This window comes from Ovis canadensis, chromosome 18 (genome assembly GCF_042477335.2).
Source record: "Ovis canadensis isolate MfBH-ARS-UI-01 breed Bighorn chromosome 18, ARS-UI_OviCan_v2, whole genome shotgun sequence".
In the NCBI taxonomy this organism is placed as follows: domain Eukaryota; kingdom Metazoa; phylum Chordata; class Mammalia; order Artiodactyla; family Bovidae; genus Ovis; species Ovis canadensis.
In genome coordinates, this window is record NC_091262.1 from 44,761,781 (window position 1) to 44,776,695 (window position 14,915).

Consider the following 14,915-nt stretch of genomic DNA (forward strand, 5'->3'; position numbering starts at 1 on the left):
AAACTCCCTAATCCTTCCCCTAGGGAATCATAAGTTTGTTCTCTGTGTGTCTGTTCCTGTTCTGTAAATAAGTTTGTATCATATCTTTTTATGTTGTCCTGTATTTCGTTATTTAAAGGACAAGTAGATGAGGGGCCACTTGTAGATCATGGAGGAGAAGACATTTAGGCACTGGAGAAGGCTTAGGTACCTCTAGTTAAGACCAGTGCAAACAAGAGGGAGGGGACATGTGTATACCTATGGTTGATTCATGTTGATATAGGGCAGAAACCAACACAATATTGTAAAACAACTATTCTCCAATTAAAAATAATTTTTTTAAAAAAGTGCAAAAGGAAATGCAGAGCAGCTTGCTGGAAAATTATTAAGACTTTCAAAATGTCTATAGCAGGGCGTTCAACCTAACACAAGGCCCTTCTAACTAGGAGACTTATGCAACTACAGGTTGCATGCTCATGAAACTGGTCCTGCTTCTAGTGCATATCACTAAACACAATAAATACACTGTTAATTACCTGCCCAATTATGTTATATTCCTGTGGACCACCATGCAGCCCTCTATCCATTTAGGGAGCATTGAGAATATGCCAGGGATTGTGTTAAGTGCTGAGGATTCCAGATAGGAGCATTCATTCAGTAACACTGAGTGTCTATTATATAAAAGGCCTCAGTCTAGGTCCTGGGACTATGGCTCTGGATAAGACATTCACGTTGGGGAAAAAAACGAATAAACAGGAAAAATATCAGATAGTGATGTGTCCAGCAAAAAATTAACATAGGATGGTATGATACAGGGTGACTAGAAGGCTATTTTAGATTAGGTATTCAGGAAGGCCCTGAGCTAAGACTTCACTGAAAATAGGCCAGCCCTGCCTCCATGGGAGGTGGAGAGAGTTATCTTAAGCTCGAGACAGGAAAGAGGGAGAGAAAAATGAATGCCAGAGTGAACAGAGGTAGTGGGTACGGAAAGGATGAAATTGCGAGAGGTGGGAGGGAGCAGCTGGCAGGGACCAAATTACCATCATCGGTAAAAGGATTGCTTGAGAGCAAAAGAGTGGGCAGAGTCCGGTGAGAAGGTCCTGGCAGGAACTCAGGCTAGATGGAGAAGTGGTGGCTAGGTGACTAGGTGACTAGGATGAGAGTAGCGGAGATGCAGCTAAGTGGGCCGATTTGGGTCCGGAGTGCTGTCTGCAGCCTCCTATCTGGGAGGGCCCCGGGCTGGGTCAGGTGAGTGGGTGGCCCGCTCAGAGCCTCGCGGAGCCCCGCCCCTAGGGACCGGCGCGTGGCCGCCGCCCCGCCGACGTGGCCGGCGCGATAGGCCGGGCACGTGTATGGTCCCAGGCTGGGGGACAGGGGCGCGCGGGGGTCTCCGGGTCCTTCTGGTTATTAGGGGCCAGGGTACAAGCTGGCCTAACCCTGGCGTCCGTGGGGGCGAGCAGAGGAGATGGGCCGTGGGGAAGGGGGCTGGGTCACAAGGAGGAGGGGGCGACCAGGCGGGCGCGCGCCTCAGCCGCGCGCACGCGCCGGAACGGGGACGCGCAGGAGAGGAGGGGAGGGGAGGGGAGGGGAGGGGAGGGGAGGGGAGGGGAGGGGGAGGGGGAGGGGAGGGGAGGGGGCGGGGTGGGGAGGGGAGGGGAGGGGAGGGGAGGGGAGGGGAGGGGAGGGGAGGGGAGGGGAGGGGGCGGGGTGGGGGCAGCCCTTTCCCAGGCGGTAGCGGGGGTGGTGTCGCTGTTGCCCTTTTAAGCCACGGGGCCGCCGCCTCCTGCCGGTGGAGTCAGTTACAAAGGGAGCAGCCGCCCAGGCCGCCACACCGCCGCTCGTTGAGGCCTCAGCGTCCCTCGCCATTTTCCAGCCCCGATCCGACGCGGGCCGCGGCGGCGAGGAGAGGCGGAGCCGCGAGAGCGCGGCCCGGGCCGGCCCCGCGGGGCGGTCGCGGCCGTGACGGCGGCTCCGGGCCCGGCTCCCCTTCCGCACCCCTCCCGCCGGAGATGAGGGGAAGATGTCCGTATCAGGGCTCAAGGCCGAGCTGAAGTTCCTGGCGTCCATCTTCGACAAGAACCACGAGCGATTCCGCATCGTCAGCTGGAAGCTGGACGAACTGCATTGCCAGTTCCTGGTGCCGCCACCGGCGCCGCCGGGCAGCCCGCACTCCCCGCCGCCGCCGCTCACACTCCACTGCAACATCACGGTGAGGCACCCGGCCGCAGCCCCTCAGGGCCGGGCCGGGGAGGAAAGGGGCGCCCCGAGTGCTCGGACAAAGGGGAGGCTGCCCCGGAGAGGCCCCTCGGACCCTGGGCGGGGCGGGGCGGGTCCGCCCCTTTTCCCGGTGAGGGGCCCGGCTGGGGCCCCGCCGGGACTGCGCGCGGCTGGGCTAGGAGGAGGCGCGTTTCTCCGGCTTTCCCGGCGGGGCTGGGTTTGGGGCTGCTGGCCCCTCGCGGCCCCGGTCGCCGCACCTCGAGGCGGCCGAGCTCTCGCCGGGTCGCCATGGCCTCCCACAGCCAGGGGCCTGCCCCCGGGGGCCGCGGCGCGCTGTCGGCTGTTGTTTGAGCCCCGGCGGGGCAGGCGAAAGGCCCTCAAGTTTGAACGCGTCCTTCTCCAGTCAGGTTTCCCTGGTTCCTTCTATTCCCCCCGTTATTTTTTAAGTTTGGGTTTAAGGAGAAACTAACATTGAAAACTGACGCGTTTGTGGGGGGAAAGTTTAGAATGCAGCCTCTGGCGCTGTTTGAATGATTCCCTTCCCGCTGGCCTGGCTCCGCGCTAACGCGTTCCGAAGGCGCGTTGGACCTTGGATGCGGCAGGTGTTCTGGGGGATGTTTGTGTAGCCCCTCCTGTGGTAAATCGGGAGCAGGGGAAAGGAGATCCGTGCCCAAATCTGCTGCCCAGAAAGATCGTTTTTATGTCGCAAAGTCGGAAAGATCCTTTAAAGCTCTCTCATTTGCTTCGGCGGAAAGCTCGTGACAAACCCGTAAAAAAAAAAAAAAAGTTAAATAAGTTTCCTCATAAAAGTGTATGATGAGGATGTTCATTGTGAAATTGACCTACGGTATCGGTTCCAAACTGCGGGATGTGCCGCTTATTATAACAGGAGTCAAGGTGGTGGTTTCATGTTCCTCTGTAAATACGGTTAAAGCTGACTCTAGCGTCGTTAAACTCCCTTTGGTTAAGTTAGTAGGTAGGTAAGTCCTACAGAGTACCTGGTGCTCCGGAGTCTGCAAAGGCCTTGAGGTTATGATAATATTAAAACAGTTTTCAGAATACCGGGGAGCAGGTGTATATTTAAAAAAAAAAAGTTACAATAAAGAGCTGTACTGAGGTGTTCTCTTCTAGGCGCTGGTTTCGAGAAAATGGGTAGAGCAGTCCCTGCTTTCAGAACTTAGGCTTCTTGAGGGAAGAGTTTTACACAACAAAGTGATCAAGTTCTATGGTATGCTCGCGAACGCCAAAGAGAGCAATTAACTTTGACTTTGGTTGGAGGGCAGGGGGCGCTTCAGAAAGGGCCTTGAGGAGAGGCGGATTTGTGGAGTTGGGTTTTCACAGGTGAGTCGAATTTTGGAAGGGAGCCAAAGGGCATTTCAGGCAGAGGAAACTCCATCCGGAAAAAGACACCACAGCTTTGAAAATGTGGTTGGCTTAGGAATAGAGACGTTATAATGAGACTTGAGAAGCCCAGGATATAGGCGGATGAAGGAGAACATTTTCCAAGAATGGAAAACAGGAAGTAGTAGTGAGCACAAAGTAGGTGATAATAAAGAGACTGGCTGATCTGAATGATGATTATTCTGGCACAAGTTGAAGGATGGCCGGGAAAAAGTAGGGCTGGTTTAAATGACAAACTGAACTTGTAGGCTCCTGGGGAGGTGCAAGCTCAGGTAAATGGGAAGATGTATTTACCATCCAGGACTAGGAGTAGTTCTCTGTAGTGAGTGGCATTAGGAAATGTGTGTGTGGTTTTGGTTATTCTGGTGGGGGTGGGATGGTGGTATTGCTGTGCTGAGCTGGCATTTAAGTGGCAGGGGTACAGGGATGCCAAGTATAATATTCAGGCAGTCTGCCAGACAGAATTATCCCACTTCAAGTGCCAGCAGTGCCCTATTGAGAACCATATTGGAGGCTGATAGAGTCAGCTGCACACAAAGATACTGAATGATGACATGGATTAGGGAGTGGAGCACGAAGTGAGAGATGCCTGGCAAAAGGAGGATTTGGTACCATTAATACAAACTACTCAAATTGAGGTGTCAGTGAATTATGACACATTATCAGAAGATAATTATCATTGTAGATGCTGTGTTAATAACATTATTATGGAGGAACATCAAACATATTCAAGAAGTTCAGTAGCATGGAGAACTTGAACAACAGTGATAAAGTTTTGGCCAATCTTATTTCATCTCTGCCCCACCTTGGATTATTTTGAAGCAGATTCCAGACATAGCACTTCATCTGTAAATATTTCGGTGTGTATCTTTAAAAGATAAAGACTTTAGGCATGGCTTAGTGTTTAGATAAAATCAATACAGTTTGCTGTTGTTGATACCATTTTCTTAGAGGGGAAGGAGCAAGGAAAGAGTGGGGTTGGATTTCAAATGCCAGGATTTGCCTACTGTGTTTGATTTGCTATAATCTAAAAAGTTTTAGCTGTTAAAAATGTACTGTTTGATCTATTAAAAAAAAAAAAAACTTTTCCTCTTATTCCCAAATATTTATTGAGTTCTTGCCAGGCCCTGTCTTCTCCATGCTTACCAAGAAGCATCCTTAGGCACTTTCTATAACGTTTGCGTGAATGGTACCTCATTAGTTGTTTCTTACACACATGCATGTCAATTTGAGTAATCCTCTAAAGATATGGTGCCCCTTTTTCTTTCAGGCTTCTGCATCAGCAGTTTCCCCATGTGGAATGTGCCCCTTTCCCCAACTCATTCTGTCCTGACATGTCTGACCATCCCCAAGGCTCTCTAGTCGTACAGTGTGTCTATTTCCCTTCCTGCCTCCTATAGTCCTTAACTGCTGCTTTGGTTATGTTTTCTGATATTCTGTTATAATACGGTGGTGGGTTTTTTGGAAAGTCTTTTTCATGGTGGCGGGGGAGACTAGTCAGTGGTTTTGCTTTTCATCCTCCACTCAGTAAATGCTCAGTAATATTTGTGTTGTTGGCAATATGGCCACCATTTTAGCTACATTCTCTTTGAACAAAAATCTTAACTACTTAATCTTAATAAGTTAACTGCCAAGAACTGGTCAAAAGGGCAGAGAAAACATCAAGAAAGTGTCTTGGGTAGTGCATAAATATTTGAAAGGCCACTTAGGACTTGATAGGAAATCTTCAATTTGACTTCACATGAAAGTGGTTTAAGAAGTAAAAAAAAAACAGACAAAAGTGTACTCTTTAGGCCAAGGGAGTGGAACTAAATTTCTTTTCTGTTTCATGAATTTGTCCTAATCTTAGATACGAAGGGGAAAGAGGGCTAAATTCAACTTCAAGGAGTCTTTTTTTTACTTGTTTTCTGTGAACTCATGATAAAAAAGTTTGTCATGCAGACTTAAAAAGTTATTTTTTCCATTTTCAGTAAATAGATTTAATTGCCAGTCAGAGCTAACATCCAGTTGTTATGATCACACCTAAAAGCAAAGCAGGTCATTTTAATAACCTGTGCAGCCTTATTCAGAGCCAGTATAGTACTTTGTTTTAGTTCTTTTGAAATATTTAGCATAACTTGGCAACTCCATTACTCCTTTTATGGACTTCTTGCCATCTGGGAACTCTTGGTAGGGAATCACTGTTTTAAAGTGAGAAATCCCCCCCAGGAAGTAAATTAGCTGGTAAACAAATAAAACCTCACAATACTTTATTATTTGTATAGCATAAATCATTACTCTTTATGTATGAGTGGCTATTTGCCAGGCTATTTGTGGTGGAACATTTTTTTGTTTAACTAATTAAATTTCTATTCATCATTGCCAAAAAGGGTACTCTTTTCCCCACCCCAACAGCAAGATACTAAATTAAAAATGTTAGAGCTCTGAGTTTAGGAGATGGGAAAAATTTTTTTTACTTTTAGTCTTTGGGACCTCAAGCAAACTACTACTTTTACTGTATTTTTCTATGAAATAGATAATACTTTTTGATCCACATGAGAACGTATTTAGGAGACTTCTTTAACAGTGATCATAATCTCTATAAATATAAAAGTGATGATGTCATTAGTGGCTGAATAACACTGGTTTGAAAATACTTTTTAATAGCTTTTCATGGGAAATGAACCAGTGCTGTTTAATTTTTGATGTTTCTTGTCTTTACACTGATAAAAAAAGTAGCCCTGACAGTGTTATACAAGGGAAATAACAAAACTTGACTGAAAAGCTCAAGACCTTTTCTTTGGTCTGTTCTCCTGGGACAGATTGCTTTTCCAGTTTGAACTCCTGGAGAATCTTTTGGAAGTATCAGAACTGTCATGTTAAGTGCTTAAATGGTACTTTCACTCCAGAGGAATCATTGTTTCCATTCATTTGACCAGTTTATAATATAGAGTCAAATTCCTAGTTTGTATCTAGTCTCCCTCATCCCCATTTTTATGACCTTCCTTGAAAGGAACAGATATATGAAGAGGAGATTTAGGTTTCCATTTTGTGAATGGTGTATCCTTTAGTAATTTGATTTTTTCTTTTCTTTGTTAAACTTCCTTAGACCTGGAAAAGGATAGTGTTAGATAAATGTCAGCTGGTTGAAGGGCTGGGAATTGAATTTAAATAGTCCCTGCCAAATAAAGCATTATTGGAGAATCAGAGTGGTAAAGCAGAGGTCTCTTTTTCCAAGGCCATTGTAATAGTGTTCTGTGTTCTCTTCTAAAAGATTATTTTGAAAGACAAAGCAGACTCGGAACCAAGGAAACCAGTGGTTTCTGCAGATTCAGTGGTTTGAATCTTTTTCAGCACTTTTGATTTCTCTGCTTCAGTTCATTTAGAATGAAGTTTTAATTAGCTGTAATTTGCTCCTCAAACAGTTAACATTTTCAGATCACAGGAGTGTATGCAGTATTCTTTTACCAAATATTAGTGTGTTTACTCTGCTTCTGTGGGTTTCAGTCATGTTAGATACTTGGTTGTACATTGTTTACTTGTAAAATGATTATCAGGGAGCAGTCTCTTTTTCTTTTTTGGGGGAGGGGATAGCTTTTTTAATGTTGTCAGGTCATTTAGGATTTTATATGGTGCCATATGGTAATTCTGTCAGTTTATTTCATTCTCCATCCCACATTTATTGAACGGCAAAGTGTGAAAATAATGTGTCCTATAACTGTTCTCTAGAAGTGTTACAGTTGTTAGACCTCTGAACCTTCAACAAGAAGTATGTGCGTCAATTTTCAAAAGTTAAGACACAGCCATCTCCAAGGATTTCATATCATTTGGAAAAATACTAGAAACTGAGCATTCTGGCAGGCAGTTTTGCTGGCAGGTGCTTGATATAGAGCTGCACATTGGTCTTGTAGTGGATTTGTGTGGAAAATAGATAGTTATTTCTGAACAAGGCAAGCTCCTTAATGAGAAGCAAAGGTCGGTTTGATTGACCTTGAGTTATGTTGTCTTAGATTAGGACAACAACACAGCATTTTATGCTGGCAATGGTGGCGAGCTTCTTTGTCATTTGTCCAATTATGGTAACTTTTAGGGTGGTGATCACAGACAACTTTATCCTTCAAGCCTTAAAGTTACTATAAAAACAATAGTATTAATAAAATTGAGGAAAAACAGGGTCCCTGAATAATTAGATGCTTAGATAATTGTCTAAAATTTTCATAACTGTGGAGAGAAAGAGCTGTGTTAGAAGCATTTAAACATTTAATGTGGGGAAAGTTGCTTGAACTTATATTGGGATTTTTCAGCACCATCCATTGTTTAAAAATTGCATATCATGGGTCATTTTAAAGAGAAATAGTAAGGATACTATCTTTTCAAGATAGAAAGCTTAGTTATTAATCTTGTAAAAATTTAAAAGCTTGAAGTATAAGAGGTTGAAAGCATTAATGCTTAGGTTTCTAAGTTTCGGTAATAATTTTAGATGCCTTTCAAAGTATGTGGATTGTCTTTTAAACATTACACTGAACAAGCCTTGACCATGGTGTAGAATTTGTGTTGAAAGTTCAGTTTCCAGAGGTGATGGTAGTGGATACTTTATAATGTGGAAGACAAGACATTTTTATTTAATTAAGAAATCTAGAAACCAGATAAGCAAAACTAGAAAAAAAAATTGCCTATAATTCTACCATTCAGAACACACCACTATCCAGACTTTGATGTATGTATTGTCAACTGGTCATATTTTTTCTCTTCTATTTATGTAGATTCCCTCTCTCTTAAAAAAGTCAGATTATTTTATAATCAGGTTTTTTTTTTTACTCAATAATATTGTAGACCTTTGTAGTAACCATTACTTTACAATGTCTTCAATTATTGTGTGCTGTCTCATTATATGGCTTTAGCATTGAGTCAGTCATGTCCCTACTATCAGTGGTTTCTGGTTTTTTTTTCTGTTTTAAATAATGCCTTAAACATTACTAGATTGAGCTAAATTCACACGTATATAGGTAATATCCTTTGAAAATTTCCTAGTAGTGATAACTTTCCTTTCTTATTGATGAATTGGTTTTTGGAGATGTTGTAACACATTATATTATAGGAACTTTTTTTTCCCTTTCAGGTAGCAGCTTTTATTTATCAGATTGGCAATAATGTTAACAAGTGTCAAGTGAAAAGAGCATTCTCATAGTCAAGGCAAAAAGTGTAAATATTTATGACCCTCTAGAAAACAGTTTGGTTTTTTTTGCTGCTGCTGCTAAGTCGTTTCAGTTGTGTCCGACTCTGTGCGACCCCATAGAGGGCAGCCCACCAGGCTCCGCCCTCCCTGGGATTCTCCAGGCAAGAACACTGGAGTGGGTTGCCATTTCCTTCTCCAGTGCATGAAAGTGAAAAGTGAAAGTGAAGTTGTTCAGTCGTGTTCAACTCTTCACTTTACGACCCCATGGACTGCAGCCTACCAGGCTCCTCCGTCCATGGGATTTTCCAGGCAAGAGGACTGGAGTGGCTTGCCATTGCCTTCTCCATTGGTTTCTTTTAACCCTCTCCATTTAGCAAGATAAATGCTGACTACCCCTGTTGGCCAGCATTGACCTTGTGATTGCTAGATCTCTGAGAAAGAGGGCTTTAGTCCCAGAGAAGACCCAGATTTGCCTAGTTTAGCTCATCTGACAGCTAATCAGGAATAGGATAGGCTGGTAGAGGCCGGTAATCAGGTTTTGGGTCAAGAGAGGAAGGTAGGAAGATGGAAAGGGGATAGGAAAAGTATCCTCAGTGGAACCACGTTAATACAGAATGGTAAAAGGATGTTTCTTACAAGGAAGAAATTCTGAAAGTGAGTGGGGGGGAAAGGTTGGCGGATGGGGACAGGCAGCAGTTTTAATGAGAATAGTGGCGCAATTTTACATTTTTGGGGGGTTAAACTCTTTGATATCTGGTCTGTCATTTGCCTCTGCATTCAGTCTATGGTGGTATGTTGTTGTGGTTGAAATAATAATAAGAAAATCTAGCCTCACACAGATACTTGATTGGAAAAAGAAGTATTTTAATAGCCATTTTAGATAGCTGTAGACATTCTTTTTGGATACTGTACCCAAACTTCGTTTTTCCTAGATTTTGACTGGATTTTTCACCCTTGCATGATATGACATCATGCGTTATTATTTGGAAAATATTAGTTCACTGGAATCTTATAAATGTTAATACATTTCATTATATAACATAACATTATATCCACTAATATCACCATCACCGTCATAAAAATACTCTTGGGAAGCTGTCAGGCTCACATGGTGGAAACAGGCTTTACAAACTTCTAATTTTTGCTTAAAAGCTTGAATTTTATTATTGGCAATAAATACTGCCTTGGGTTTTCCTTGAAATGACAGGTTCTCTTCATTCTTTTTTTGAGAAAATAGCCTATCAGAAACCCAAGTTGGAATAACCATTGTTTGACAGTCATTCTTTCAAGTGAAAATGGTGTCCTGTCAAAGTGGTTAGTTCAGCTCACAACTCAAACACACAAGTGCTCTCTCATGTATTCTGTAGCAATGCTCATGTGTGCCCATTTCATCACTGCAATATTAAAAAGACATAAGGATTGAGATTTAGTAAAATAACTGCCTCATCACAGACATTCGTAAGTGAAGTGCCTTTTTCTTCTTTGAAACACCTTTAATGCATAGTGGTGAATAATAGCATGACTTCAAGTATAGTTTGGTGTCACTGCCTTTATCTGTGCTAAGGTACACACCGTTGTATTGGCACCATTGGTAAGAATGTTAAGTGTGCAAAAGGCAATGAACATCTTAGTATTCCCATAGAAATAGTTTGGACCTTGGAGTCCAAGGGCCCTGCTTAGGGAACTGTTAACATAGTTGCTTAGACCTACTATATATCCTGTCTTTTGTCTAGGATTAGAAAAATATGGCATAGGTAGTAACTGATCTCAGTATTTCTTTTCTTTTTGTAATTTTCATAATATGGTTTTGAGGGGTTTTAGCCCAGAACACCAGTTGATATATTTTCTTTTGCTTATGCAGAACTTTAATCAATGCAATGAAGCTCGAAATGTAGTTTTTTCTTTTTCTTTTTTTAAGACTAAAGAAAATACAAATATAAAACAGAATGGTCTAGATAGTGTATTCTCCAGATTAGGCTGAAGACTTTGAGGAAAATGTGATATTCAGTTAAGTAATTCTCACTAAAAATGGGATTAATTTTGAAGACCATCTACGTTTTAGCCTTAAAGAGATTTGGAACACAGTAAGAGTTTGAGGGATGGGGATACAGAAATAAACCATTGCTGAATGGATATAATGATGTTCTATTTCAACTTTTTTTCTTTAAAGAACATTTGGTAAAATGCTTTAAAAATATTTAAAAATATTCTGTGGCTCCAACTATGTTATAATTGAGATTATAATTCTCAAAGCAGTGCTTCTTTAAAACTATGTAAAATTGTCATGTTTCTGTGACTAGATCTAGCTGCAGCTAATACTAATAATAATGGCGTTCCCTAATATGTAACAGAAAGCAGTACAAATGAACAGAGTAAATGTTAGTAGGTGGAAATGTGTAATGCTTAATTCGTTAACTTAAAAAAATCAACACGTAATTGTGCTTTAAAAAAGTATGTGGATAGTAATAGCATTTCTAGGTAGTATTCAGTTTGTGTGACGTAATAAAATATTGGAGTTTTATGGTGTTTGAATTATTTATTGCTCTGCAACTAGTTTAGCAGCTTAAAACAGACATTATCTCACTATCTCTCATTATCTCATTTTGATTATGGGTTAAAAAACTGTGTGACTTACCTGGGTTCCTTGGCTCAGGGTACCTGACCAGGCATTCAAGGTGTTGGCTGAGGCTGTAGTCATCTCAAGGCAGGACAGGACAGTCCTCTCCACCTCCAGGTTCATTCATGCACTTGTTGGTAGGATTCATCTCAAACGCTGTTGGTCTGAGGGCCTCAAATTCTAGTTGGTACTTGGTCAGAGGCTTCTTCAATCCCTTGCCCAGTGGGTTTGTATTTCTCCATAGGGAACTGTTTTCCATTGGGGGAACAAATGAAAGAGCAAGGAAGGGTAAGCAAGACAGAACTTCCCATCTTTTTGTAACCTGATTTCAGAGGTGACATCTATTACTTTACTGTATTCTGCTTGTTATAAGTGAGTTAGATCTAGGGGAGGGAATTATATAAGGGAGTGAATACCAGGAGGTTGGTTAGGATTATTGGGGCCATTTTAGAGGCAGCTTATCACAGTGTTCAAGAACACAACTGACCTCGATGAGTGGGAGCCCACAGACAGTAGCTGTACAAGGAGAATGCCTGTCTCAGAGTCCAGCTCCCATGGCAAGTGAGCACTGAAGGTAGCCCTAAGATAGCTGTGCTGCTGTTTGTTCTGCCTTTCTAACACTTGCTGTATTTAAGAAGTAATCTTAACCTTATTTAAGAAATCTGTCCTTTAGAAACTACATTCTTGCTTGCAATCTAAGAAAGGAAGGGAAATTATTAGGAAAAAGGCGAAAATTAAATGGGATTGCTTTTAGGGGCCAGTTTTCTAATGGAGAAAAAAATCTCAGAGTAACTTCTGTAGTTACACTACTCAGACAAGTCATACAGTGAGTGGATTTAAAAAATTAGTTTTAGCATTTGTAAGGATTTAAAAACATGTGCCTAGATATGTATTCCTCTACTTTGTTTAAAAAATTGAGTTACATCTCATCTATATAAAGCCTAGAAATGTAGCTTTATTATACTGAAAGGCAAAAAGTAGTATGGTTTAACTCTATAGACTACTTCAAGGTTGGAAATTTTTGTTTTTGCTTTTAATTTGTTTCTGTTTCTTGAAGGATTTATTATGATTCTAGATTTTAAAGCCCTTAAAAAATGTTAAAGCTGGCAAATCCATGCCATGATAGACCTTTCTTTGTAAAGGAAGGGAAACCCATCATCCTTGGTACTTGCATAACATTTTTTTCTGCTTTTGATGGAACAACTTTTGCAGTATATTCTCTTCTGTTTGTTTTAAATCAGACTGCAAGTCCTTTTTTTAAGGCTTATAAATCATATAACATGAAGCAGGCAAGATTAAATTATAGAGCTTAATAATTTTTGTTTAAAAAATTAAAAACATGGATTTTTAATGAATTTAAAGACATGGATTTTAATGTGTTACTTTTTTTCTGTGATCTGTTTTACTTATATTTGTGATCATCTTGCCATTTGGTGGTGGGGTTTCCTTGCCTATCCAGGTTAACCTGTATGTAAATGTGTTTAACATCAGTGTCTCCGTAACAGGAATCTTATCCATCTTCTTCACCAATATGGTTTGTGGACTCTGATGATCCAAATCTGACTTCGGTTCTGGAACGTCTCGAAGACACTAAGAACAACAATTCGGTGAGAAAATAATAAACCACGCTACTTTTTTTTTTTTTTTTCTCATGAACGTAACAGAATTCAAGTGTTAAGAGGTAATATGATACAAAAGCTTGATTGATAACCTAGTTTTTAGCTCCTCTAAGATTTTTTTTTTTTTGTCCTTCAAATTCTGTTTAGTACTTGGTTTCTCATTTTTATTCCCTGTAACTATAGTCTTAGTTTAGCTCAGGAATTAGGTTGTCTCTTTCCCATGAATCCTAATCATTAAATTAAGTAAGCATTTTTGATTGGGTCTATTATCCAAGGTAGGAAATAGAAAAAGGGAAAAAGACAGATAGATGTGAGGGGAAAATAATGATAGAATGACCCCAATTGATGTTTCTGTCAAGAGTCTATATAACTCTGCAGTAAAAACCAAAGGAATATAAATAAATTATTTTTAATATATAAAGAAATCAGATTTCTTTGATTATAAAACTATTAAGTGACCCTTGTGAAAGAACTAGTGAAATTAAAAACAATAAAAGGAAAATAGAAATCACCCTAATTTTTCTCTACCTGATAATAAACGTTGTTGACATGATGGCAATTTTTTTATTCAGTATTTTTCTTTTGCTTGTAAAATACATAAACAGATGTTAAAATTATTAAAGTTATATCATTTGCATTTTTCCACAATATCACAAAATTCTTATAGAAGAATATGAGTCATTATTTGCAGGTGACGTGATTGTTTACCTTAAATCCAAAGGAGTCAGTTGAAAAAGCAATTTTTAAAATGATTGATTAAAAGTTCTGTTATATAAAAATCAAGTTTTCCAAAATATCAGCTATAATCAGAAAATACAGTGGACAGGTATTTTATTGACAGCCACAAAGAAAATTAGACACTTAGGAATAAGCTTAGATGTGCAAATTTTGTATCAAGAAAACTATAAACATTTGCTGAGTGGAACTAAAGACTTGACAACTGTGTTCCTAGATCTGCAGACTCCCATATTGTAAATATGTCAGTTATCTGTAACTTCATGTGAGTTTATAAATTGAATGCAATTCCAGTAAAAATCCCAACAGATTTATTTTTGGAACTTGACAAAATGACTCTAAAGTTTGTTTTGAAGAGTAAATAATAATAATTATCTGACCAGATACTAAATAAAATATCAAGTACTAGCACTAAGCTGGACAGGTAAAGGCAGTTAGAAATTTAGAAACATAATCATGCAATTGAGAATCTAGAATCAGTTAAATTGAACTCAATAAATATACTCAATAAATAAAGCATAGATTATTTTATGAATAGTACTGGGAGAACTGACCATTTGAGGAAGTTAAAGACTTACCTCAGATTTTTGTTACAATAAGTTAGAGGTGGTTTAAACATCTATTTTTAAAATTAAGATCAGAGGAACTTCAGTGTGAGTATTACAAGAGTAATAACAAAGCCATGAAGATTAGAGGAAAAAATTAAAAGCTAGACAGACATTTGTTCACATCTCCAGCAAGGGAGGGGCAACAGGACAGGTAATGAGCAATAGACATAGCCCCCTTACCAATGCTTCCCTTTAGGAGGTTGCTTCTAAAGATCTAAAGTTGTAAGTTTTATAGGAGTAGAAATGAGTGGGCTTATTTTTTGATGTCTAAAACATTCCATCAAAAAATGCTCCTGAAGTAAAATGACATAGGATATAAAATTTGGCACAATTTTATGAACGAGTATTTACATAAAAAAACAAACTCATCCTCTACTCTTTCTTATGCTCTCTGCCAGTTATTTTATAATCTAGTTTCTTGATCAAACAAGCTATCTTTTCTCACATTTAATTCATTATAATATGGATGCTGCCACCTTTGTTGTACTAAAATTTTTACCCCTAGTTGCCAAATCCAGGACTACTTCTTTAGTCCTAAAGTTTCTGCAGCATTTTGATACTGTTGACTCTTTCCTTTTGAAATA

General features: G+C 40.3%; 1 protein-coding gene across 4 annotated transcripts in view; it reads left to right on the forward strand.

Moving 5' to 3' along the window:
* The first annotated feature begins 1,635 nt into the window (after window positions 1-1,635).
* Window positions 1,636-14,915, forward strand: part of UBE2Q2 (ubiquitin conjugating enzyme E2 Q2) — a 60,567-nt gene continuing 47,287 nt past the window's right edge. For 2 of the 4 annotated variants that reach the window (XM_069560125.1, XM_069560126.1), the window contains exons 1-2: window positions 1,636-2,188; window positions 12,875-12,976. In XM_069560125.1, coding sequence (XP_069416226.1) covers window positions 2,000-2,188; window positions 12,875-12,976 — 291 coding nt within the window. In that variant the 5' untranslated portion in view covers window positions 1,636-1,999. The remainder of the gene's footprint in view (window positions 2,189-12,874; window positions 12,977-14,915) is intronic. The other 2 variants (XM_069560127.1, XM_069560128.1) reach the window with 1 other exon arrangement.